The sequence below is a fragment of the Vigna unguiculata genome, chromosome 2, assembly GCF_004118075.2.
Source record: "Vigna unguiculata cultivar IT97K-499-35 chromosome 2, ASM411807v1, whole genome shotgun sequence".
In the NCBI taxonomy this organism is placed as follows: Eukaryota; Viridiplantae; Streptophyta; class Magnoliopsida; order Fabales; family Fabaceae; genus Vigna; species Vigna unguiculata.
Genome location: NC_040280.1, coordinates 19400630 through 19426678, shown reverse-complemented (window position 1 = coordinate 19426678; position 26049 = coordinate 19400630). Strand labels below are relative to the sequence as shown.

General features: G+C 33.0%; 1 protein-coding gene across 2 annotated transcripts; it reads right to left on the bottom strand.

The window, feature by feature from the left end:
- Positions 1 to 1580: 1580 nt before the first annotated feature.
- On the bottom strand, positions 1581 to 4683 carry LOC114174342 (putative SNAP25 homologous protein SNAP30). 2 transcript variants are annotated; one of them, XM_028059178.1, is made up of 6 exons: positions 4579 to 4677; positions 2876 to 3313; positions 2646 to 2739; positions 2428 to 2558; positions 2225 to 2322; positions 1581 to 1906 (listed from the first exon to the last, which is right to left on the bottom strand). In XM_028059178.1, exons 2-6 carry the CDS (start codon positions 3305 to 3307, stop codon positions 1810 to 1812), a joined length of 852 nt encoding a protein of 283 aa, XP_027914979.1. In that variant the 5' UTR covers positions 3308 to 3313; positions 4579 to 4677; the 3' UTR covers positions 1581 to 1809. The 2 variants fall into 2 exon arrangements, with proteins under 2 accessions (XP_027914979.1, XP_027914978.1); XM_028059177.1 differs by having other exon boundaries at positions 1582 to 1906; positions 2876 to 3316; positions 4579 to 4683.
- Between the last annotated feature and the right edge of the window lie 21366 nt (positions 4684 to 26049).

The following is a 26049-nucleotide window of genomic DNA, read 5'->3' as shown; positions in this document are numbered from 1 at the left end:
ATTATTATTTTTTTTGATGATTTTTTATGTAATTGTTTTTTGTACGTATCTGACTCATAAAGAGACTTTAATGCACCGTTAAATCTTAGCAGTTTTATCCATTATTAGCATTCTAAGTCATATAGTCGTGGTGGTCTCTTACTTATGAGATGGTTATTTGCAATTACTTCTCATATGCTTCAACACAACCACCATTCAAGTCTCACTAACTCTATATAAATATATAAAGAGCTCAAGTAGGAAGGAAGTACAAAGATCCTTAGCTCTTAGAGAATCTTTTGCTGTTGTCGAAGCTATTCGCAAGATCTTGTCACGTGCGTTTTGCAAATACGAAATCCAAGTCTGGTAAAAAAAATAAATTATTTTCTAATTCATCCTCATAAGTGTAGTTTTACAACATTAATTGCATAAAAATATTTATTTATTATAATATAATAATTTAATGTTATTTTCATAAATCTTATTTATATTATTCATAATAGATTGAAGTTAAAAAATATGAAATATTTATATCTAAATTTAAATTATTATTAGTTTAATATTTTTCTTTTGAGTGATTCGTTCAATATAATCTTTATCGGTGTATAAGAAAAGAGATCAGTAAAAAGACATTTGAAATATTTTTAAACTTAAATATTTTTTTCTTTTTATAATTTTTTTAAACTATTTTTTAATTTTATCAAATTTGTTTCATTTATCTTTGCAAAATTTATAGAAATTTTGATTGTCATGAAATTTTGTTTGTGTAATTGCGAAATATTTCATATAATTCTTAACTGTTTTTGTTATTCTGGTTACAGAATTTATACTCTTATAATTTCTTTTCAAATATTTGACACCGAAGATATGAGAATTTGTCTTTTTTATATTGAATATTTGACAATATTATATTTTCTTTGATATGATTTTTATTCTTTTATAAAAAATAGTTAATTGATATTAAAACGATAAGAAAACGAGTATAAACACAGGTACGGATATACCAATCATCTGATGGTGATGAAGATGAGACAAGATTTTTATAACAATTGAGTACAAAGATGAGGATGATTATTTTACTTTGTCGATGAATATAAGATAATAAAACCCATCCTCTCTGATTCCTTTTTCACCCCTAAATAGAAGAGTTAACATCATTTAATATCCTTGGCTTGATAAACTATATTTATTTTCAACGATAGAAATATCATTTAACATATTATTTTCAAAACTTTGTATAAAAAGCAATACAAAATAGCTTTTACTTTTCTTTATATTATTTATTCGTTTTCAGCTTACATAGTTTTTCAAAGCAAACAATAAAGTAAAGTTTTATAACTCAAACTAAAAATTGAAAACATTTTTATGAGCTAACAATCCCTTGATTTCTCATTGTGGATAAGATAACGCTCGATTCAATTTTAGAAAAAAACAAAAATAAGACACTTAGCTTCTCACCTGCAAATGCTAAGGCCCTCTTTTTTGTATTATTCTTGTTAGTGTTTGTTGGACAATATACCACTGTATGACATATAAACTACTCAGACATGATTGTCTATGCAAAAATAAATATTCTTAACATGTTTTTTGAGTTGAACTAATGTGTTAAGATAATTCACCCAAACTAGATCATACTTCATTTTTATATACGCCAACTTTTTGCTGTTGTTGGAAAGTAAAAAACAACAATTCCAAACAGGAAAAAAATCTCTATCATTTGGCAAATGCTTTCAGTAACACAGTGATGTGGAAAAATTTGAAAAAATTGCATAACAAACAATAAATGAATAACTTCAACTCAGGAACAATTTGAGGCTATCATCTGTCACTTCACGCTAATAATTTGCGTGCACGCTGGTTCGCTCCTTTGACTCTATTGTTAAGCTCATCAACATCGTCACTAAGATTATCCAGAGCTTTGTTTTGCCTGCAGTTATCACAGTACATTCACTATCACTGAATCAAATAGTTCTCTCATATTACACAACTATTCACAAACATGTCATTTTCAACTATAGTTAAATTTTCGCACATTCACAAATTTAACAATTTTCTTAAGGTTCGCTAAAGATCCTTTATCAGAGATAAACTAAATATACCACATTGAATCCGGTTCCCTTAATATTTTGTTCATTTATTGTTCAATGGTTAATATTATCAGTTGCTCCATTCCATAAGCAGAACATGGTGAATCCCAAAACAATAAAGAATAAGAATAGTTATCAAAGAATGGCACACAATTTACCTGTCAAGTTCAGTTCCCATGTTAACTGCCATACCCTTCAAATCACCCAAGATGTCACTTAGATCCGAGAGTGCATCGTCTTGTTTAGCTTTCTCATACTGTTTCAGTAACATCATGAGATAATACAATGAAAAATGTTACTCCAGAAAAACCAATACTTAATAGGCATAACATAACATAACAAAACAAAGCAAAACACATACATCCAATTTATCATAGGTAGTGGAAGATTCATTAGGAGGTGTGGTAGGGGCTGAGCGTCCCTTAGGCAAAGGAGCTAAACCCAACTTCTCCCTGTCTTCCTTATTGGTTACATCCTTTTTGGAAGGCTTATCTGTTCATACACCACATTCCATTATAGTTATGGAAGAAAAAAACCAAAATTTTTGAGTTGTGGAAGTGAAGGATGAGGAGAAAAAACCTGGTGTGGTTACAGGGCCTTGGATAGCCTTGGTCTTCTTTGGCTTCCAAGGTTTGGAGAACATGCCCCCAAGATTGTTCAAGAGTTTTTCACCCTGATGATCACAATTTAAGGTTTTGGAACTATAAATACCAGAGTTAGAAGCAAAAACTAAATCATTGCTTTCATTTTCTTCTACATTTCCTTTTTGTTTTTTTCTACTATTAGAAATGAAAGCTGATTTATCATACCCTACTCAAATCCTTCTCAGTATCAACAACCATGTTGTGGGTCCTGGCTATCTGCTCACCCTGCTCGTTCAACATGTCAAGGGTCCTTGTGGCTTCATCTCTGATGTCCTCAGCAATCCTTAAACAATTGTTGACACTGTCTGTTGTCTCCTTAGACTTGTGCATTGCATAGTTTTCCAGCTCCTGAACACTTTGGTTCTCTAGCCCCCCAGAGTCACGGAAACCATTCTTGTACCTGTCTTTGTCTTTTGAGACATTGGAGGGAGGCTTCTTCACCCAATCATCATCATCTTCATCGAAAGGGTTTCCCTTTTTTTTTTGAACTGCTACTGGTTCTGAAACAGTTCTTTTTTCTGCAGTAAGGGTTGTTTCCTTTTCTGCCTCAGCTGGTGCTGGTGCTGGCGCTGGCGCTGCCCTCATAAACCCAAACATTTTTCACTTCTACCACAAACCCAATACCACAAAAACAGAAAAAAAAGTAAAGTAAGTAATTAACATTGAGTTTAATTTTGATACACTAGCCACAAGATTTTTACACTATTACATGGAAGGCACTTTGGAAACCACAAAGATTGGTTTACTAAATCTGAATGATGTAAGAAATCTGAACCACAAATAGATACTTACTAAAGATAGACAGAAGCATAAACATTCAGATTTCGCAACAAAAAAACTAGCCAAATTAACATTTTGGTGCATACCCACATAGCCCATGATAACCACAACAAAGAAAATGCTTTCAACAACTAAGGTTCAAATGTCAAAGAGTTAAAGATTAAATATGATTTTAATCTTTTAACTTTAACCAAAAATTAGAATTTGTTAATATTTGAAATTTTAATACGTTTTGGTTCTTAAAACTTGAAAAATAACATACATATTTTTTTTAACTCAATTTCTTTATATTTTTTGAAAATGTCAAACACATTTTACACTAATATTTTAGTTATTTACTGTATTTGACAAGTTTTTGTTTCAATGTTTGTTTGCGAAAATATTCAACATATCAAAAAAATTTAATGTAATTGGATTAAAAGTATTATATCAATTAACTTTTAAAGTTTGATATCAAAAAATATACCAAAGTTTCCAATAAAGATGAATTTCTATTTTACATCAAAGTTTAGGAACTAAATAGAAAAATCTACAATGAACTCGTGCATATATACAAGTATATATACAAGGGTATGCTTGAATTCTATTTGCAAAATCTACTTGTGGTTTTTAAAATATTTCTCAATGTTGCTTAGGCAACGGACATAGAGCAGAAGGTGGAATTGAGGGAGATGTTGAACAAGATATGCATAAAAGACAAAAAATTGATGAAGTATCTTGTAGCTATTTCTATATTTAGCTTATTAAAACACTTATTTGGAAATAACTTTCAAAACTCTAACAGATTTTGGATGAGGAATTGATTGTTGGATAATGTAAAATGGTTTCATAAAACAGTGTCAAAAACCAGAAAGATACTAAAACATAACATCTCCTAAACTTCTAAAATCACTGGTTTACTTGCTGAAGAAGGTAACAATCAATAGCACACCACACTATGATGAAATTCCGTGGTTTTCATGAATCAAAATGCACATGCTTCAGAAATAGAAACACAAAGTAAAACAAATGCAGTCAAAGAAACCCATCATGCAGAAATCAGGAAACCTTTTGGCTATGTGAAAGCTGAAAAACTGTGAGAAGGGTACCTGAATTTTCAGGTGAAGAAGGTTATTGAGGTATGGTAAATTGTACACAAACCCAAATGTGGCAATGGGTTTGCGCAGAAAAGAGGAACAGGGAATGGGTGAAACAGAATGCAAGAGACTTAGAATTGTGTTCGTTTCGTTGAAAAATAAGAAACCAATGAGAGGTGCCGCGAAAAAACAGAGACCCACGCGTTGTTTCAACCGTAAACAACATTTGCCAATTTTAGTTGTTGTAAAGCTAAAATTAATTTTGACTGAAGATATTTAGATCAAAAGCTTATATTTTTTCTTTATTTTTTTAATTAGTTTACCGTATTAGATGAAATCATTTGTACTAGAAACACATATGATTTTTATTATATATTATTTTATTTTATGGAGTTAATTTAATTGTTGTAATAATTTTTATTATTTTATGTATTAGTTTTATATAATATTTTTTTATATAACATATTTATGTTCTTTTGTTTAAGTTTGAAAAATTATTTCAGATATTTAAAGTAAATCTAGAAGGAACTTGAAGTCAGAACAAATCGATGTGAGAGAGAATATAGAATATGGAAATTATAAAAAAAACTGCAGGAGTGAGAGATAAAGTTTTGGGAAATATTTGAAAATGAATAAAACAAAAGAAGTACAAGGTGGTTTTACAAAAATTAAATGGTATATTGGAAACTAAAATGTGAATTTAAAAAAAAAAAGGAATTATCTGGGCGAATAATTATAGATATGTAGAATGAATTATTTTCAGGTGTCTTTTTTTCATAATAATTTGAGCTGTATACAAAAATTTTGTAAAGAAAAGCAACCTGTAAGATGAAAATACTTTAAGATCGATAGATAAATATATGTTCAATAGTTAACTATGGGCAACTATGTAAATGTAAATTACAGGGGATAAAAAAATTCAAAAGAAAATATATGAATAAAAGAAACTTATGACTTCAATAGTTTGGAATCCAAACATAATTTTTCTTTTTTGTATGTAAAAAGAATATCTGTCAAAAACAAAGTTATAATACGAATAATATCACATCTTTATTTAAAGATATGACCTAAATGATCATGGGCCAAATGGGCTTCATCGTAATCTATCTTTCTTTCTGCATCTCTATAAATGTCTTTTTTCCCATTTTGTATTTAAAGTTTTTTTCCTTTTTTACTTTTGAGATTGTACGATCTAAAAATTTTCAAATTATACTAGAAAAGTCAAAAATAACTTTTAAATGGTATAATTTAAAAATTATTTGTTTAGAAAATAAAATTTGAATTACATAATATGAATGTTATTTGACTTTTAAATTAAACAATCAGAAAGATATTTTTATTTTTAATTTTCAAATCATGCAATTTGAAAATTCTTTTTTAAAAAATAATTTTTGAACCCCATAATTTAAAAGTCATTTTTAATCATCAGATTTAAAGTACAAAAAAGTGATTTTTATACAATTCAAAAAGGTAAAATTAGAGGTGTCAAAAAGACATACATGGTAGGTCAATTTGTTTGCAATAACCCGATCTGCCAACTCGTCTGTTTGTGGGCAGGGTTGAATGGTCCAATCTATTTTTGCTAGGCAGTTTAACATGACTCGTTTTGATAAAATTGGACTGGATCAAAATGAGTTGGATTGATCCGTTTTAATACCCTTAGAGAAGATAGAAGAAGAAAGAAAGGTTAAATACATTGTTAGTCTTGAATTTTGACACGAAATTAGAATTTATTTCTATCCAAAATTTTAATACATTTTAATTTTTAAATATATAAAATGAATGAATATAATCTCTTAAATCCAGTTACGTTAAATCCTTTAAACGTGTCAAATATATTTTCTAGTTAATATTGAAGTGGATATATGTTAAATTACGTAGATAACTTAAATAGTAACATAAAATGTGTTAACAATACAACAAAATATAGCATAAGAGTTAAAAAATTTATTTTTAAAGTTTAGAATCAAATATATAAAAAAAATTAAAATAAACAAAATATATATATATATATATATATATATATATATATATATATATATATATATATATATATATATATGAGATCCATAAATAAAATTATAGAAGTATACGAAGAAACTGGCAACTGCGTTTTATACTTTGGTGGCTCAGTCCGAATTTGGGGCACATTTTATGTAGAGATTTTTACAAATGATGAGAAAAAAACTTTAAAATAAATTTGACAAGATTCTGTATTACGATTTCGATATTTTTTCTTTTTTTAAATTAATATATTTTAAAGATATTGTAAAATTTGATGTAGTATTACTTTTAACCAAATGAGATATATTGTCCCCAGGAGCTACTATAAATCTATCCAGAAAGTGCAAAGATCATCTTTCTATTTTGTTTCTGGGCAGAATATCAATATATTAAATTTTGTTAAATTGTGTTTTCTTCTTATGATTATGATACCTTTTCAATTTAGTTATATTATTTTTAACATTTTAATCTGATTTTATTTTTTTAAAAATAAATAAACGTAATCTTTTCTATGTGATTGATGATAATAAATTTATAAAAATGAACGGTACATTATCAATTAAAGTTCGAAGTTAATTTATTTATATTTATTAATTGAAACAACACATGTCACAAACAATAAATATCACGTATCGCTGTAAGAATGTAATCATCATTTTAATAAAAATATTCATTAACTTGTTTTTTTTTTTAAATTCATTTGGAATGATTTAAAATAATGAAACGAAAATAATAAAAAAAGCATCATAATAAAAAGATACATAAAACTTATTTAGCACAATGTGTTTTAGAGGTAAAAAAAATAATTCATGAAAATAGGGCTTAGCCTTTTTAAATAAAGGTTTGAGTTGGAACTTTGTTGATAAGAAAAAAATGTAATTAAAAAACTAACTTATTTAATGCACTGTCTCTTTAGAAGCCACTTTTTTATAGTTCTCTAACTTCTTTGTAAGGGTTCTCCTCCTCTGTTCGTTTGATTGAAGATCTAAGATTGTAGGAGTGATTCTCGTGGCGAGTTCTTCAATTTGGACCAATCAGTTTCTTCATTCGCGTAAGTTAAGTTTCAATCATTTTTCTTGGTCTTTTGTTTCTGTTGCATGTGAGACTTTTTCTACTTGCATATGAGGTTTTCATCTTCTATATGAGTCTCTGTTGATTAGTGATCATAATAGTATGTCATTATCGTTCTTGTGATGTTTCTATGTGTAGATGGAGCATCCTGTAGAGTTAGAAGTGTTTGATGTTCTTAGAGTTGTTTTAATTTGTGGAGTCGTTTTGTCAGGTAAGAGAAGCTAGTTTTCTGTTGAGTTGATAATCTTGATAGTTAATTATGATGTGGTTTGTTGAATTGATGAGTTGTATGTTGAATTGTTTGATGTGTTTTGTTAAATTGATGAGTTATATGTTGAATTGTTTGATATTTGACCTGTGTTTGGTCTTGATTTGGGGAAAGGTTTGGATTTGTGTTTTGAGTGATTGAGTATCAGTTTTGAACTCTCAAAAACCATTTGGAATCAAAATTACTAAAAAGGAAAGGTGCCTAATTAGTTAAGTACATTGGATCAATTTTCCCCAAATTATTGTTTATGATACATTACGGGGCACCATTATAGTGTCGTCGGGTGCTAGTCCTCTAACTTGGTGTCGTCGGATACCACTTTTGGACCGTTGGGCACTAGAAGTCAGTGGGTTCCAGGGGCAGGGTGTTGGGCCCCACTTTTCCAACGTTGGGCGCCACCTTATTTTTGTGGTTTGCGTCCTCTTGGTAAAATGACAATTCTCGCTTCGTTAATCGTCAAATCAAGCTAAAATTTTGACAACTGATCTTAGATACGTGATTATTCACTTTGACTGGTGTGATCTCTGTTTTGAAGTCTATGGTTAGAGAAATGGTTTTCAGAGCTTTTATGTACTTTATGTATAGCATTATTTTCCCTGTTTTTCTTATTTCCCTTATTTGACTATTTTAGGGTGTTTTATGATTGATGTGAAGTATGGTTATGGTTCTCATTATGATGAATTGAATATAATATCTTGTGATGGGCTGAGTTGTATAGAATAATTGATGAAAATGTATATGATTAGGGTTGTTGATTATATGATTGTGGGTATGAGTATCTTGTGCAGATTTTGTTATGATAATTGTAATTGCTTGAGATCGAAGAATTGGTGATAATGTGAGGATATTTCCAAGAAAGGAATGCCATTGAATGCTTAAATCTTTAGGGTGTGCACTGAGGATAAAACTACTACATCTTGAGGAGCTAATTATGAAACTTTACTAGTCATTCATACTCATGTAGAGGAGGATGATTAGGTAGTAGGAGTGGCAGGAGGTCCTACCAGGAGAACAACCACATGATTCTATAATAGTAAAAAGGATTTACCTTGTGTTTGGTAGCTCGGGTAAGCAAGTAATTTCATTATCATAAGTGCATAACATCCCTAGTTCCACTCAAGTTGCACTTTTCCAGATAAATCGAGTTCTAAAGAGTTTGATAAAATACATGTGTGTGATCTTGATCGCTTATGATAATTGTAATAAAATTGGTTGTTTGTGAGGTATGATTGTTCTTGTATAGCTAGCTTAACCTTGTACTTTGTAGTCTTGTGTTATTTTCTTCTTTTGTGATGATCACTATTTGGTGAGAGTAGATGAAGTTGCAAGTGTAGAGGCACCTCTAGAAGATGAGGAGCTATCAGTTAGACTAGTGGAAGGTCATAAGGGAGTCTTAGTAAGTGGCTAGTTTTTTATAGGGTTTGTTAGTTTAATTTGTGTGTATAGATGATATATTTTTATAGTTCAATCTTTTGTAAGATTGTATTAATATATTTTATACATTGGATTACATGTTTTGAATATTATAATGGAGCGTTCTACTTTATTAGTTTCAGTTGATAAAATGGGATGTTACATTTATGGTATTAGAGTAGTTCGTCTTTAGGATGACCTGAAGGTTGTGGGTTTGTCATGTCTTGCTTGTATTAGAGTTCAAGTTTAGTAGGGTTTGCTTACAAAAATGGAAGTAATACGAACAAAAAATGTCTGGATAGAGTGATGAGGGAGCACACTCATTGCCATATCAGAGCTAGTTTTCCTTTCTTAATCCTAAAGGTTTGAAAAAATAAGAGTTAGGTTTGTTAGAGGGCGAGTTAGAGTTATAGATTGATTTTTGTTTTCTATACCTTTTCTTGTTAGGTTTGTGCCTTTGTGGTTTGTGTTTAATGTCTATAGTGGTAGAGGAATGCAGATTCAAGGTTAACTTGACCTTCTCACCTTTACAAGGGTTGGGTAAGGCCTTTGAGACAATATCTTGACTTGAATATATGAATTTATAATAGATTGTTTATTAATGAACGAGGAAAACTAAGTTTTGGTTTAGTGGCTTGAGAAATGATGTTGGAAGTTCAGAAGCAATGCTTTTGACTAAGGGAGTTGCAAGATAAGGTTTTGAGATTGTGAACCACAAGTTTTACAAGAGGAGTTGAGTCTAGATGTAAGAATAAGAGGAGATATTGGTGTGTGCTCGTGTAGCAAGGTTTGAAAAATCAACTTGGATCAACATTTAGACAATGTTTGAGTTCTAAGGTGGAAAGTTGTGGAAGGTTTGAGGTTAAAGCTAAGAAGAGTAAGGACCATGAATTGTATAAAAACGACAAATTTGTAGTGGGAGGTTAATGAGATAGCTTTGAAGATTAGTTAAGCAATGCGATGAAAAACAAAAATAGAAATTGGTCTAAAAGAAAAACGTTCGTCATAGATGAAAGGAAATAAAAAATTAAAATTGTCATAATAATATATGCTACGAAGATTTGAATTTATATGATAAGGGAATGTTTACATGGAATCAGAATATTTTAACCATTCTGAATAAACGAAAGCAACGAATGTTTGCACTATGTAGTGTTTTGGTTATTTGGAAAATTACTAAATAGATCAATCTTCCACAGTATTTACATTGTAGTATTAATATTTGGTAGATGTCAGGAACAAAAATAACGTTGTGGTTTTTCATGAGAAAAGTATCCATCTTTTAGTATCACATTTATAGAACATCAAATGCTTGTGTGAATTCTTTTAGTATATCCATGGTTGTTAGTCATATTAAAGAAGAGAGGAGCCAAAGAAAGACATTATTAAAGTTGTTAAAAAGCTCATGGTGTAGAAGATTTAATCATTTAACCAAGTCTTGTGTGATTTATGCAGTCAACGTCAACTAGTAGGATAAAACTTTACTGTGGTTATCATCAAACAAAATTAATCCAATTACCCTCTAATTTAAATAATTATTAGCAATGAAAAAACAAACCATTTTGAGAGAAAATACAATTTACATTGTCTCTTTAGCAATCATAGGGAGCAATCAAGCTATTTGACATATTAAAAGTTATCCTTAAACCAAAAATTTCAGAAACACGTAATTGACATTCAAGTTATCTCAATGACATTTAAGGTTGCACCTTGATTCATTGTATTCTCGGGAAACATTCTTTAGAGGCTTCCCTTCAAAGCTTGATGAGAAAAACCATTCACTACAAGCCTCGCCAGTATTGCAGGCCAATCCTGCAACACTCTTAATCTCCTTGAATCGAAGCTTAACTTCTTGTTCACTATATCTTATTTAACCTGATTCTTGTGGATAGAGGTATTGGCTGACATTGCATAAGGGTTGAAAGGTTACGAGAGTCATGAACACGAGGGAGAAGAAAACGAAACTGAATTTTGTATTATGAGTGGGTAAACGTTTTGTCGTTACAGTGAAGTGAGTAAGAAAGGGAAAAGTATAAAAAAATATATACTGGTACAGAAGAGCAGAAAAGAAATTATTCTGCAGTAACCGCTTTGACTTGGTCTTGACCGTTAAGCATCAAGTCGTTATTACTTTTGGATGCGCAATTTGATTGACTTTGACAGCCCCCCTCAAGCTGGGCGTATATATTGAGGAGCCCAAGCTTGGTCATAAGTTTGTGGAAAGCAGCAGGAGAGAGAGCTTTAGTCAAAATGTCCGCTTGTTGGTGTTGAGTATTGATATGGAGTAGCTTGATGACCCCTTTCTTGATCTTTTCTCTTATCAAATGACAATCTATCTCTATATGTTTTGTCCTTTCATGGAAGACTTGGTTGGAAGCAATTTGTATTGCTGATAAGTTGTCACAGTAAAGAATGGATGGTTGTTGGTGATCAATTTTTAAGTCTTGCATAAGGTGATGGAGCCATTGAATCTCACATGTGGTGGAAGCAATAGCACGGTATTCTGCCTCGGAAGAACTTCTAGAGACAGTTTGTTGCTTTTTGGATTTCCAGCAAATGGGAGAGTTGCCAATGTAGATGATGTAGCCAGTTACTGATCGTCTTGTTGTAGGGCAGCCAGCCCAATCGGAGTCGCAGAAGGCTTTTAATTGAAGATTACTGGTGGAATCAAAAAAGATCCCTTGTCCTGGATGACGCTTTAAGTAACGCAGAATTCGCATGGAAGCTTGATGATGTAAGGTGGTAGGGGCTGCGATGAACTGACTTAAATGGTGAACAGCAAAGGTGATATCTGGTCTCGTGTTCGTGAGGTATATAAGACGACCAAGAAGTCTACGAAAAGGAGTGGATCTGCGAGAGGTTCTCCTATGTTGGTGTTCTTGTGTCTGGAAAAGTTCATAGGCGTTGGCATGGGAGCAGATCCTAGCATTCCAGCTTCTTTTAGAATGTCGATGGTGTATTTCCGCCGACATAAATGAATGCCTTTATTGTTCCTTGCAATCTCAAAACCAAGAAAATATGTCAAGTTTCCTAGATTTTTAATTCTAAAAGTGCAGTTGAGCAAATCAGTAATGGCATTGATTTCATCTATATCATTTCCCGCTAAGATAACATCATCAACGTAAATAAGCAAGGCAGTGATGCGGGATTTGTTAAATTTGAGATATAGAGAATGATCAGCAAAGGATTGGTTATATCCATGGGAACATAAGAATTCGGAAAGCTTAGAGTACCATTGCCTACTAGCCTGTTTAAGGCCATATAAAGACTTATGAAGGTGACAGACAAGATTTTTATCATGTTCATTAAAACCTGGAGGCAAATGCATGTAAACTTCTTCATCTAAGTCACCATGTAAAAAAGCATTATTAACATCTAGTTGTTTTAAATGCCAATTATGTATGGAAGCTAGGGAGAGAATTAACCTGATGGTTGTGATCTTGGCCACGGGTGAGAATGTGTGTAAGTAATCTAGACCTTCTTTTTGTGTGTACCCCTTTGCCACCAAGCGCGCTTTATAGCGTTCTATGCTGCCATCTGCTTTGTATTTAACCTTGTATACCCATTTGCATCCAATGGCACGTTTCCCTTTGGGCAAAGAAGTCACTGTCCAAGTTTTGTTTTGTTGAAGGGCTGTCAATTCTTCACTCATGGCTGTCTGCCAGTGCTTGTGTTGGGAAGCAGCTTCATATGAATCAGGTTCCTCATGAGAGTCAATGGAGCAGATAACCTGTTTAAAGGAAGGAGATAGCCTTGCTAGGGAAACATAAGCATCAATGGGGTATCTAGAAGTACTATCAGATTTAGTCGTAAAAGAAGTGTGGAAATCTTTTAAATAGGCAGGAACAGTTTTATGCCTATTTGATCTCCTCAGAAAATTATCTTTAGTACCAGAATTAATAGTTTGTTCAAGCTGGGTTGTGTCAGTTTCACTGGAAACAATATCATCAATATTATTTTGAGTGTGAACACCATCATTTTCAGTATTACAGTCATTATTGGGTATACTGGTTTGAGGAAGATCTAAATCATAAGTATTGATTTGTTCAGGAACAGAAACAGTAGTGTCATTTTCAGGAAAGTTTTCATGATTTTGGGCTTTATAAGGAAACTGACTTTCATAAAAAACAACATTTCTAGAAACATGAATGTTATGTGATTTTAAATCATACACAATATATCCTTTTACATTCTGTTTGAGTCCAAGAAACAGGCCTGATCTTGCTCTGGGATCAAGTTTAGTCCGATTGGCAGATATAGTAGAAACATAACACAAGCATCCAAAAACGTGCAGCTGATTCATATTGAAAGAATGGTCATACAAAATCTCAAAGGGACTAGAATTTTTAATAAGAGGAGTGGGCAACCAGTTTATTAAAGTTACAGCATATTGGACAGCATAATTCCAGAAATTTTTAGGCAAATTTGATTGAAACAATAAGGCACGAGTGACGTTTAAAATATGTTGGTGTTTTCTTTCAACCAACCCATTTTGCTCAGGAGTCTCAATGCAACTTGTCTGATGAGTGATGCCTTCAGTGTTAAAAAATTGCAACATGTTAAATTCCAAACCATTATCAGTTCTGATAATCTTAACCTTTTTCTGAAATTGAGTTTTAACCATGGAAACAAAATTGGTTAGGTGGACACGAGTTTCAGCTTTATTTTTCATGACATGCACCCAAGTAAAACGAGAATGATCATCTACAATGGTAAGAAAGTATTTATCACCGTTCATGGAAGTCATAGCACATGGGCCCCAAATGTCTGCATGCACAAGATCAAAAATAGAGGAAGCATATGAAGTACTAACGGGAAAAGTCAATTTTCGTTGTTTAGCTAGGTGGCATACATCACAACTTGCAGTATCAGGAAGACTTATATAGGGGAACCTCTTATTGAGAATAGCCATCCTTTGACGAGAAGGATGTCCAAGCCGAATATGCCAAACATTCTGACTCACAGCACTGTTGCAAATTTGTGAAGAGAGACTATTTCCATCTTCTTTATCACCCGCTAGTATGTATAATCCTGATTGAAGATCAGCTATACCAATCTTCTTGATTGACATCTTGTCCTGGATAACACAAGTGTTAGTGCTGAAGATAACAGAGTAGTCGGAGTGTGAAACAAGTTTGGAGATAGATATCAAGTTATATGAAAAAGCAGGGACGAGAAGAACATCTCTTATGTATAATTTTTCAGAAATCTTAGCAACACCTAAATGTGTAGCTTGTACTTTTGTTCCATCAGGCAGACTAACTTTTATAGGTGATATCTGTTTTGAAGAAATCAAATTCGAAAGGGAACAACTTATATGGTCTGTGGCACCAGAATCTATAATCCAATTATTATGATTGTTCAAACCAGTCAAAGAAAAACAATTATTTTTACCTTGGTTCATGCTACAGGAAACAATAGGACCAACCTGATTAACAGATACATTATCAGTGTTATTACCATTGTTTTGCTTCAGTAGACTCATGAGTGCGTGATATTGCTGATGTGACAATTTAAAATCTTGGTCTTCTGCACCAGATTCATTCTTGGCTTCCTGAATGGTGTCCACACTATTCACAGCATTGTTCTTGTTGTTTGCTTTATATCCAGGTGGAAAGCCATGCTTCTTGTAACAATTTTCTATTGTATGCCCATTGCGACCACAAAAAGAGCAAACCTTTTTAGCATACCTTGTGTTTTTGTTTTCAGTATTGTTGTTGCCAGGGAACCCATGCTTCCTATAGCAGACAGACCCGGTATGACCAGCTTTCTTGCAATAGCTAGAAGTAGCAGTGGTGCTATTAATCTTGGCTTCGACCCCATTAAAGAAGTTATGTCCTCCGATCTGCCTTTCCTGCTGAACAACATAGGAGAAGATCTTTGAAATAGATGGGATTGGGTCCATCATTAAAACATGAGACGTGACGTTGCTGTACTGTTCGTTCAAGCCTCTCAAAAATTGCATAGCGTGGTCCTCCGTCTTCCTTTGATGAGAAATTCCAGCAAGATCACAAGAACATTTAGTTGAACAACTGCAAATCAGATCTGGCCGAAAGCTATCTAGTTCATCCCAAAGAACGCGCATCTTGGTAAAATATTCAGTCACGGAGGCATTTCCTTGTTTAAGGGAAGAAGCTTCCGATTGCAATTCAGATATACGAAGGAGGTTTCCTTGAAAGAACCTGGATTTAAGATCTCTCCATATATCCTCAGATTTATCCATCCACAGTATGCTTTGTCTGATAGAGGGTGAAACGGAATGGGTTAACCAAGACACAACCATATTGTTGCATCTCTTCCAGGCTTGGTGTGAAGGATCAGTTTTGGCAGGTTCAGGAGTGGTGTCGTCAATGAATTCGACCTTGTTTTTCGCACTGAGGGCAGTGGCAAACGACTTGCTCCATGAATGATAGTTGTGAGATTCCAGAACAGGTGAAACCAAAGAAATTGATGGGTTCTCGCTAGGATGAAGGTAGAGAAAACTGTGCGGAGCATTGAAATCAATAGTTCCAGCAACAATCTTGGAATCATCTTGCGACGCCATGGTGAAGAAAGGAAGAAACAGGAAAGAGAGGGTAAAGGATCAGAGTGATGCGCAGCAGAGCTCTTCAAGGGAAGAGCTCTGATACCATCTTATTTAACCTGATTCTTGTGGATAGAGGTATTGGCTGACATTGCATAAGGGTTGAAAGGTTACGAGAGTCATGAACACGAGGGAGAAGAAAACGAAACTGAATTTTGTATTATGAGTGGGTAAACGTTTTGTCGTTACAGTGAAGTGAGTAAGAAAGGGAAAAGTATAAAAAAATATATACTGGTACAGAAGAGCAGAAAAGAAATTATTCTGCAGTAACCGCTTTGACTTGGTCTTGACCGTTAAGCATCAAGTCGTTATTACTTTTGGATGCGCAATTTGATTGACTTTGACACTATATGAAACTTGTACCAAAAATTTCTTTGCTTTTCCCAAATGGGCTTTCACCACCAACCATCTCAAAGACTCCAGCATTGCGAAAATGCCCATAGTCAAAGCAAGTGAAGGACCTGCTACAATACCAAACATCAATCTCCATCCAAGCCTCAAAGGCAATTTTGCTAACAACTAGTTCACCACATAATCGAGTAAAATTTCAATGTTGATACAAAGCTCAAGTAGGGAGCTTAAAAAGCCTCGGGCTTCGGTAGAGGTGATTTCTCCAAAATAAACGGGTGCCATCAAAAGAGCAAAACCTGTTAGGATTCCAAGTGTGAGTCTAAGTCCCACATTGACCAGAAATGAGAAAGTAGAGCACTATATAAGAATCAAGACCCATAAACCCATTGCCTTAAGGTTTTGGGTTGAGAGTGGTGTCAGTGTCTTATGTGGTTAGACTCAGATCTCATTGGTGTTGTTCTCCCCAGTGATACCCCCTCCTTATAAACCTGACAAGTGGTATCATAGCCGATGGTTAAAACCGGCTCAGACGAGTGCCATACCTGTATGGTCCTAGTATCGAAAGTCTTCCTAGCAAGAGTCTCAGGTAAGCGTGTCCCGTTAAAAAGAAGAACGACGGCTTCCGCTGGAGGAGGAGTGTACCAATGTGGTTGAAGGGACTCACACTTGAAGGGGAGATTGTTAGGATTCCAAGTGTGAGTCTAAGTCTCACATTGACCAGAAATGAGAAAGTATAGCACTATATAAGAATCAAGACCCATAAATGGTGTTGTTCTCCCCAGTGATACCCTCTCCTTTATAAACCTGACAAAACCCACTCCAAGACCTTCCCACCATCAAAAGAGCAAAACCCAAAACAACACACCTTCCCACCATTAAAACTACGTAGTTTAGTCCATATCCCATGAATAATTAACCAACCAAGAAAAGGATTAATGATAAATAAATCCCATGATACCATTGTAATATAGGTTAATTATTAAAAATGAAATAATCCACGTCATTAATCTCACTTGCCTATAACTATTTAATCAATGTCATTTAACCAAATTTAATAGAAAATGCATGATTAATATCATTTTTCCAAAATATGAACCTAATTGAAACTTATAAAAATAAAAGGACCAAATCGATATTTTCGTACAAAAATGGGATAAAAGTCATAATTTAACCTATAATTTATTATCGCCTAACTTAGAAGCATACAAAGACTCAATCGTCTCCCATCAAGTTCAAGCACGTGTCTCATTAGCAATGTAATTATAAACATTGTCTTTTATATATATTGCCGAATAAAACCACACACTTATTGTTGTTCAAAGTCCCATTGTTCATCTGACATAGAATCCGACTTGTATGTAGCAAAGACGGGAAGATTCAATTTCTTCACAAACAAGTCTTTCATCTTGCCTTTCCACGAATAATAATTTGTACCATTTAAAACAACCATATTTGTATTGGCCTCCATCATTCAAGTAAGTAAATATAGCTCCAAATCAAAAGAGAAAATAATAATAATAATGACCAAAGATATCAAAGTATGCAACAAAAATAATTTCCCCAAATATGCAAGAATATATGAGGAGCAATAACAAAATAAAATGAAAACAATAATCACAAAAAGAGAACACCATTTTTAACATGGAAAAACTCTCTCAATGTGATAAGTAAAAGCTCACGGACACAAGCCAGTAAATCAAGCTCCACTAAGATCAAATATATGTAAAAGAGTATCAAATCAAAAAGCACCCAACAAGTTCCTATAACCAGCTAAAATAATATAGTCAAATATGAAGGACAAAGAAAAAAAACAAAACAGAACAACAATGCGAGGTTAATTTCTTCAACTTCAAACTTTCAATTGACGATCACAATAGTCAAAATAAAGAATTCTATGCTACAAACCTACTGTCAAAATTTCATCCTGATCCAACAATGAAAAAATTATTAATAAAAAAAATTTAATTGGTAATAATTTTTCAAGCGTATTGTCTATAGACTTTGTAGTTCAAATTAAGGGTGCTGAATTTATAGTTTTAGTGATAAACATTACAAACTTAAAATAAGGAATAGGATTCCACGTCACCGAAATTTATGATTTTATTTAACAATTTTTTTTTCTTATGATAATTTCTTGTTGTCTACTTGTTAATTTATCTTTCATGTTTACTTTTCTAATTACTTACTTTTTCATTTTTAATTTCTTGTTATCACTTTCCTCCATGAAGTTTTTCACTTTCCAAACTTTCCTGTCCACCATTATTGATTTACTTATTTGTTCACTTTCAACGTTTCAAAGGTTTTACCAAATATAGTCTTATAGTTTTTTGTTCACTTCTACAATTCATCTTAAAATCTTTTTTTTTAACTTATTTTTGTCGTATCAAAACATCTTAATCATGAAATCGATTTTATATTCAACTACAACTCAAGTAAGCCAAGATTTTTTTACTTTCTACAAAGTAATGAATCAAATTCATGCTTTCATAATCATAAAAAAGCAAACATGTCTATTTCACTTGGTTTTAAAATTTGATTATATTGATGTAATGTGTTTATTTGATGTGATTTTGGTCTTATAGAAGAAAAGTGTTTTACACTATTGCTGTTATCATTTCTACCTAAGTAAACAAAAATTAGAGGAAAGATTAAAAGAATAGATGCCATGGTGAAACAAAGCTATGACAATATTTGAAAGATTTTTAGTGTTAGAATATGTCTCATCCTCATTATTTTCAGCAATAAGGCACAATTATTATTATCTTGTCTGCATGTAGAACACACATTTTGTTGACTTTTCCTTCAAGATCTTCTGAAATGATTTTGAGCTTCCAAACAAATAAGAATATTAATTGTTAAAATAAAACAAAATCTCAAAAGTTACATGTAAAACACATTTCTCCTTGATTAATTAAACATCTTTATGACATAGCTTTTTCATTGAGTTCAAAATTTAATTATTAAACGTTGAAAATAGTTTATATACTGTTAGTCAATTATAACTCATTATATTAGAATTTATTTTTTGATGATGATCGTAAAAGTAAACAAAATATCTAAATGACATTGTCTAAATAAAATACAGAATAAAAAACAAAAACTTTGCAGTCTATGGACATTTTATTTTGACTTTGTTTCTTTGTTTCTTTCTTTTTTTTTTTTCATTTTGTACACATGTTGTATTTTTTCAATTTCAAACCGAGGAGGAGAAATAATGAATAATTACTTTTCATTATTCCGGTTGTAAGTTGATGTTAAATCTTTAAAAGATTCTATCTGTAGTAATATGAAAGTCATAGCTTTATCATTTCATTCACAACATACCTGCTGATGGAAATAAAATATATATAAGATACAATAATACAATATATTCAAGTATGAGTTAAAAAATTGTGTATCTGGAATTAATGAAGGATCTATGGAGGCACGTAGTATGAGATGCTACTGTTCTCTTTCTGATTGATATTCTCTAACGTAAGAGTGTTTTACGTTGTTACTTAAAAATTGACTAATAGGTATCAGTTTTATAACCCCTCAGCAGAGACCAGGGACCTCTCAAAATGTATCTGATTGTTCAAGTCCATTACAGACTGTTTATCAAACAATCCAACCCCATCACGGATCGTTTATCAGAATACCCAAAATTATATATATATATATATATATATATATATATATATATATATATATATATATATTATCCATATAATAATTAATATTAACGAATAACTTAATTTATTATTAATGCTAATCCATAATAATAATAACATAGAGAATAATAATTTTATATAATTTTATTATATAAAATATAACATTCTCCCACTTGGATAACATTAATAAATAAATAAATTATATCAATTGCAACATAAGTACAAATACCAATTAAGAAATATAAACATGAATCACAAAGATAATATCCGATAGGGATACTTACCATATGCTTAGATTTCTTAAATAATGGATAATATATAGAATAAAAACAAACATAATAAATATGTGATCCCAAAATGGTTCATAAATTCTCTATGTAGAAAGAGAAAAGATGTAACGAAACTGACGTCATTGACAACCATAATAATATAAAGTGTAAATCTCAGACTCCCACTAACCCAATACATCAAAAGACTTAACCACACCCATATGAGTTACATGATTTTGAAAAACTCCAACAGATAAGCCTTTAGTTAGTGGGTCTGCTAACATATTTTCTGTAGCAGTATGCTCAATCCGAGTTTGATAATCCAAAACTTTCTCTCTAACAAACAGAAATTTTATATCAAAATGCTTTGAGCGAGTAGAACTTATGTTGTTTTGAGATAAATGGACGGCAACAGTGTTGTCACAATATATCACAAGTGGCCTAGTAATACTTTCAACAATTTGAAAGCCAGAAATCAAATTTTTAAGCCACACAGCTTGACAAGTAGCTTCATAACAAGCAACATACTCTGCCTCCATAGTGGAAGTAGCTGTAAGAGTTTGTTTAACACTCTTCCAAGAAATGGCTCCTCCTGCCATCATAAAAATAAAGCCAGAAGTAGACTTTCGATCGTCAGGGCAACAAGCAAAATCAAAATCAGAATAACCAATGACCTGAAGTTGATCAGACTTCTTAAAGGTCAACATATGATCCTTAGTTCCCTGTAAATATCTAAAAACCTTTTTAACAGCTTTCCAATGATCCAAACCTGGATCACTCAAGTATCTCCCTAAAGCATTAACAGCAAAAGCAATATCGGGACGAGTACAAACTTGAGCATACATTAAACTACCAACAGCGGAAGCATATGGGATTTTTTTCATTTCAACTCTGTCATTATCATTTTGAGGACACTGAGATTTGGAGAGTTTGTCACCTTTTTGAATAGGTGCTGCACATGAAGAGCAAGAATGCATATTAAACCTCTTGAGGACTTTATCTATGTATCCTCTTTGAGACAAACCAAGAATGCCACGTGACCTGTCACGAGAGATCTGAATGCCCAGAACAACAAAAGCATCACCAAGGTCCTTCATATCAAAGTGGCTATTTAGTATAAATTTTGTCTCAATCAAAAATTCAACACTGCTATTAGCAAGAAGAATATCATCAACATATAAAACAAGAAAGATGAAATGGCTCCCATTTTTCTTCAAGTAAATGCATTGATCTGAGGCATTTTCCTTGAAGCCAAAAGAAGTGACCACCTGATCAAATTTCAAATACCATTACCTAGAAGCTTGTCTTAGTCCATAAATAGACTTCTTCAACCTGCAAACCAAATGCTCCTTACCTTTTTTAGCAAAACCATCAGGTTGAACCATATACACTTCTTCAAATAAATCTCTATTCAAAAAGCTATTTTGACATCCATTTGATGAAGCTCCAAATCAAAATGAGCTACTAAAGCCATAACAACACAAAAAGCATCCTTAGTAGAGACCGGTGAGAAAGTCTCCTTATAATCAATGTCATCCCTCTGACTATAGCCTTTTGCTACAAGTCTGGCTTTATACCTTTCAACTTTTCCATCTGGACTACGCTTAATCTTGAAGACCCATTTACACCCAACTGGTTTACAACCTAGAGGCAAATCCACAAGATCCCAAACATCATTATGGGCCATAGAAGCTAACTCATCATGCATAGCATTTAACCAATCATCACCATGAGAACTAGAGATAGCCTCTTCAAAAGTAGTAGGATCATCAACATTATTTAGATCATATTCATGCTCTTAAAGATACACTAGATAATCATCAGATATAGAAGACCTGCGTACTCTTTGAGATCTCCTCAAAGAAATTTCTTCAACAACATCATCATGAACTTGTTCATCTACTACAGGTGTTGTGGCATCCACAAGATCTGGAACAAATTCATTTTCATCACGGACAACTGGAATGACATTATCTGCAGGAAGATAAATGGATGGCACAGGAATAACAACACGGTCTTCTCTAAAAGTGACTGGTCGTGGTGTATTGCTCCCACTGTCCAAATCATCCTCAAAGAATACCGCACGGTCAGACTCAATAACCCGCATAGAGTGAGAAGGACAATAAAACCTGCTACCACGAGAACCCACACAATAACCAATAAAGAACCCACTGACAGTCTTGAGATCAAGTTTTTTTAACTGAGGATTATAAGGCCTCACCTCCGCCTTACAGCCCCACACATGGAAATGTCTCAAACTTGGCTTCTTCCCAGACATGAGTTCATAAGGAGTCTTTGAAACAGACTTGCTAGGTACTTGATTAAGAATATACACAGCAGTCCTTAAAGCATCTCCCCAAAGGAAATTCGGTAAGGAGGAATGACTCAACATACATCTCACCATCTCTAAAAGAGTGCGATTCCTCCTTTCTGTAACTCCATTTTGCTGAGGAGTACCAGGCATAGTATACTGAGCTTCAATACCACATTCATCAAGAAATCTAGCGAAAGGTCCAGGATTTCTTCCAGTCTCATCATATCTGCCATAATACTCTCCACCTCTGTCAGACCTTACACATTTTATCTTCTTTATTGTTTTCAACTCAACAGCAGCTTTGAAAGACTTAAAAGCATCCAAGGAACTTGATTTTTCCAGTAGGAGATCTATCCAGCCAAAACGAGAATAATCGTCTATAAACGTAATAAAATACCTATATCCGCCCATGGAAGTGGGTGTGATAGGTCCACATATATCAGTATGAATAAGCTCCAACACATTATCACTCCTGTTTGCTCCTATATTTCTTACTTTTGCGGTAAGCTTGCCCTTAACACAATCAACACAAGTATCAAAATAAGAAAAATCCAGATCATGCAGAATACCCTCTTTAATCAACCTCTCAATCTGAGGTCTAGAAATATGTCCCAGACGTTTATGCCACAACATAGAGGAATTTTCATCAACTCTACTACGCTTATGTCCAATAACAGAATTAACAGACATATCATTCAGATTCAGCATGTAAAGTCCATCATATAAAACTCCTGAGCCAACAATAATTGAATTGAAATAAACAACAAGTTTACCATTGCCAAATTCAAAAGTGTAGCCACATTTGTCCAAAATTGAAACTGAAATCAAATTTCTTCTCATAGAAGGTACATAAACAACGTCTTTGAATAACAAAACATGTCCAGAAGGTAAATTTAAAGAAACTACTCATATGTCTTCAACTAGTGCTCTAGCTCCATCTCCCATGATAATCTTGGACTCGACATCACTTGGTTTTCTCAGACTTGTGAATCCCTGTAAAGAATTCACAACATGAATAGTAGCACCCGAGTCTAACCACCAAGAATTGGGAGGAACATCAATAACATTAGATTCAAAACAAGCTAAAGCATATAGGAGTATACCTTCCTTATCAACATTCTTCTTCTTAAGAATATAACAATCAGTTATCTTGTGTCCAAATTTCTTATAATAGGCACAATTCCCCTTGAAGTACTTCTTCTTAGGCTCCAAAACCACTGGTGCTTTCCCTGTGTTCCCTTTTTCAGGACGAGATTTACCTTTGAATCCCTTTTTCACAGGTTTAGTGCTTGAAGTAGTAGCTGTAAACTGCACACTTTGAGACTTGGTCTTTTTAATCGATGCTTCCTCTTGAGAAATAATAGTTATCATTTCATCAATTGTCCATTCCTCCTTTTGAGTGTTGTAAGAAGTCTTCAACACATCAAACTGAGAAGGAAGAGATTCCATAACCTGCCAAATCAAGTAACTATCACCAAGATCTACCTTTAGAGATTTGAGTTTGTTATAATAGTGCACAAGCTTCATCATATGCTCACGAACACCACTGACACCATCATATTTGGTCTTCTCAAGAAGTGACAGATATTGACCCTTTTGAGCTTTATCAAAAGTCTTAAACTTCTCACCAACTGATCTCATAAAATCCTTAGCATTGTCATTATCCGGAATGCTCTGTCGAATAGACTTCTCCATGGTATATCTCATCACCATTAGGCACACCCTGTTCGAGTGTCCCATTTTTCACGAGAAGCTCTCTGGACAATAGTGGACTCAGGCGTAAGAGTTGAAGGTTCTGCTTCTCTCAAGGAAAAATCCATGTTGGTATCAAAGAAGCTGGTATCAAAATATCAAAGAAACATTTAATACACACTTATTGTGTAAATAAACAAAATAAATATTTCTGAATACACAGCAAAATATGCCTATGATATCAAATTATTTCTCATTCACTATGATCTCGCCTAAGGGTCCCGAATCATAATAAATAAAAACTATAACAAAATATAAAATATAATAAAATACAATGCACATCTCATGTCAAAAGAAATCTAATACCGATAGGGTACAAGACAAATAATTAACATAATAAAATTCAAAAAATACATTGTATCAAAAAAATATATATTAATAATAAAATACCGATAGGGTATAATTAATATTAATATAATATCAAATTAATTAATAAAATATTTAAATTATATCATTCTCACAAAATTTCATACAACTGTATCCATGATAGGTGAGCTAACAATTATATAAAATTATATCATGCATAACAAAAATATAATAAATTATATAATGCATGAAATAAAAATAATAATAATAATAATAATAATAATTATTATTATTAATTTAATAATTTTTTTTATTTTTTTATTATTATTAAATATAATTATATTATTAATTGTTATTATTATTCCCGCAGTTACATTCTGAACTGTTCCCATAGTTACAGGGTTCTTTTCCTATAGTCAATTTAGTGTTCATTGTTTTAAAAAATTCAAAAACGATGTACATAAATCTGGTGCACGTGGGATATGGGTGCGAAACTTAAGCCACCAAAAGTGACCATCATCCACAACGAACCACTGCTGCGCATAACAACGACACGAACCACTGTTTCGCGACGAAAACGACGTTCACCGCTGCTGTGCATAACGTAGACTACCACGCAGATCGAGCACCGAGCACCGTCGTGATGCAGCGTCAAAAAATTCTCGTGAAAGAGAAAATGAAAACGGTTGGTGGTCAAACAGGAGAAACCTGGCTTTGATTTTGGGCTTTGAAACGTGATGCACAATTTAGGGCTTTGATTTCGAATATTAATTTATCCAAATACCAATTGATGTTGATATATTAGGTTTGAAAAAAACAATAAAAAACTCACAAGCACAGATCGTGAAATCCCAGAAAGGGGGTTTTACCCCTAATTAGGGTTCCAAATTTGGTGCTGTTATAATATTAATTAAATCACACCAGACCAATAATTATTAAATAATTAAACTCCTTAATCAAATTTTGAATCCAATCAAAAGTTAAGGTCTTCCGTAAGAATGAACAATTATGAAAATTATGACACACTTTCCAAACGAATAATTATATTTCGTTTAATTCGTCGCGCTCATCCGGGTCGTTAGGTCCGTCCGGGTTGTGAGGCTCGTTCCGGTCGCCCGGGTCGTCTGGGTCGTAGACCCCGTACTTGTCATCTGGCCCGTCTGAGTCGTTGGGTCTGTCTGGGTCGTAAGGCTCGTCCGGGTCATCGGACTCGTTCAGATCGTTGTGCCCGTCCAGGTGGTTGGGCTCGTTCGTGTCATCGAGCCCACCTAGGTCGTATAGTTCGTCTGGATCGTCGGGCCCGTCTGGGTCGTCAGGCCCGTCCGGGTCTTTGGGCCCATTCAGATTATTAGGTTTACATCCAAACTTTATATTACTTTCTCAACTTTAAATTAATTTTTTGAGTTGAAAAAACTAACATTTTTGTGTTTTTTTTTTCTATTGTGTTAAGCACATATAATCATGTTTCTCTGTGTGTATTCAAAATTTTCCCAATCTTCAGA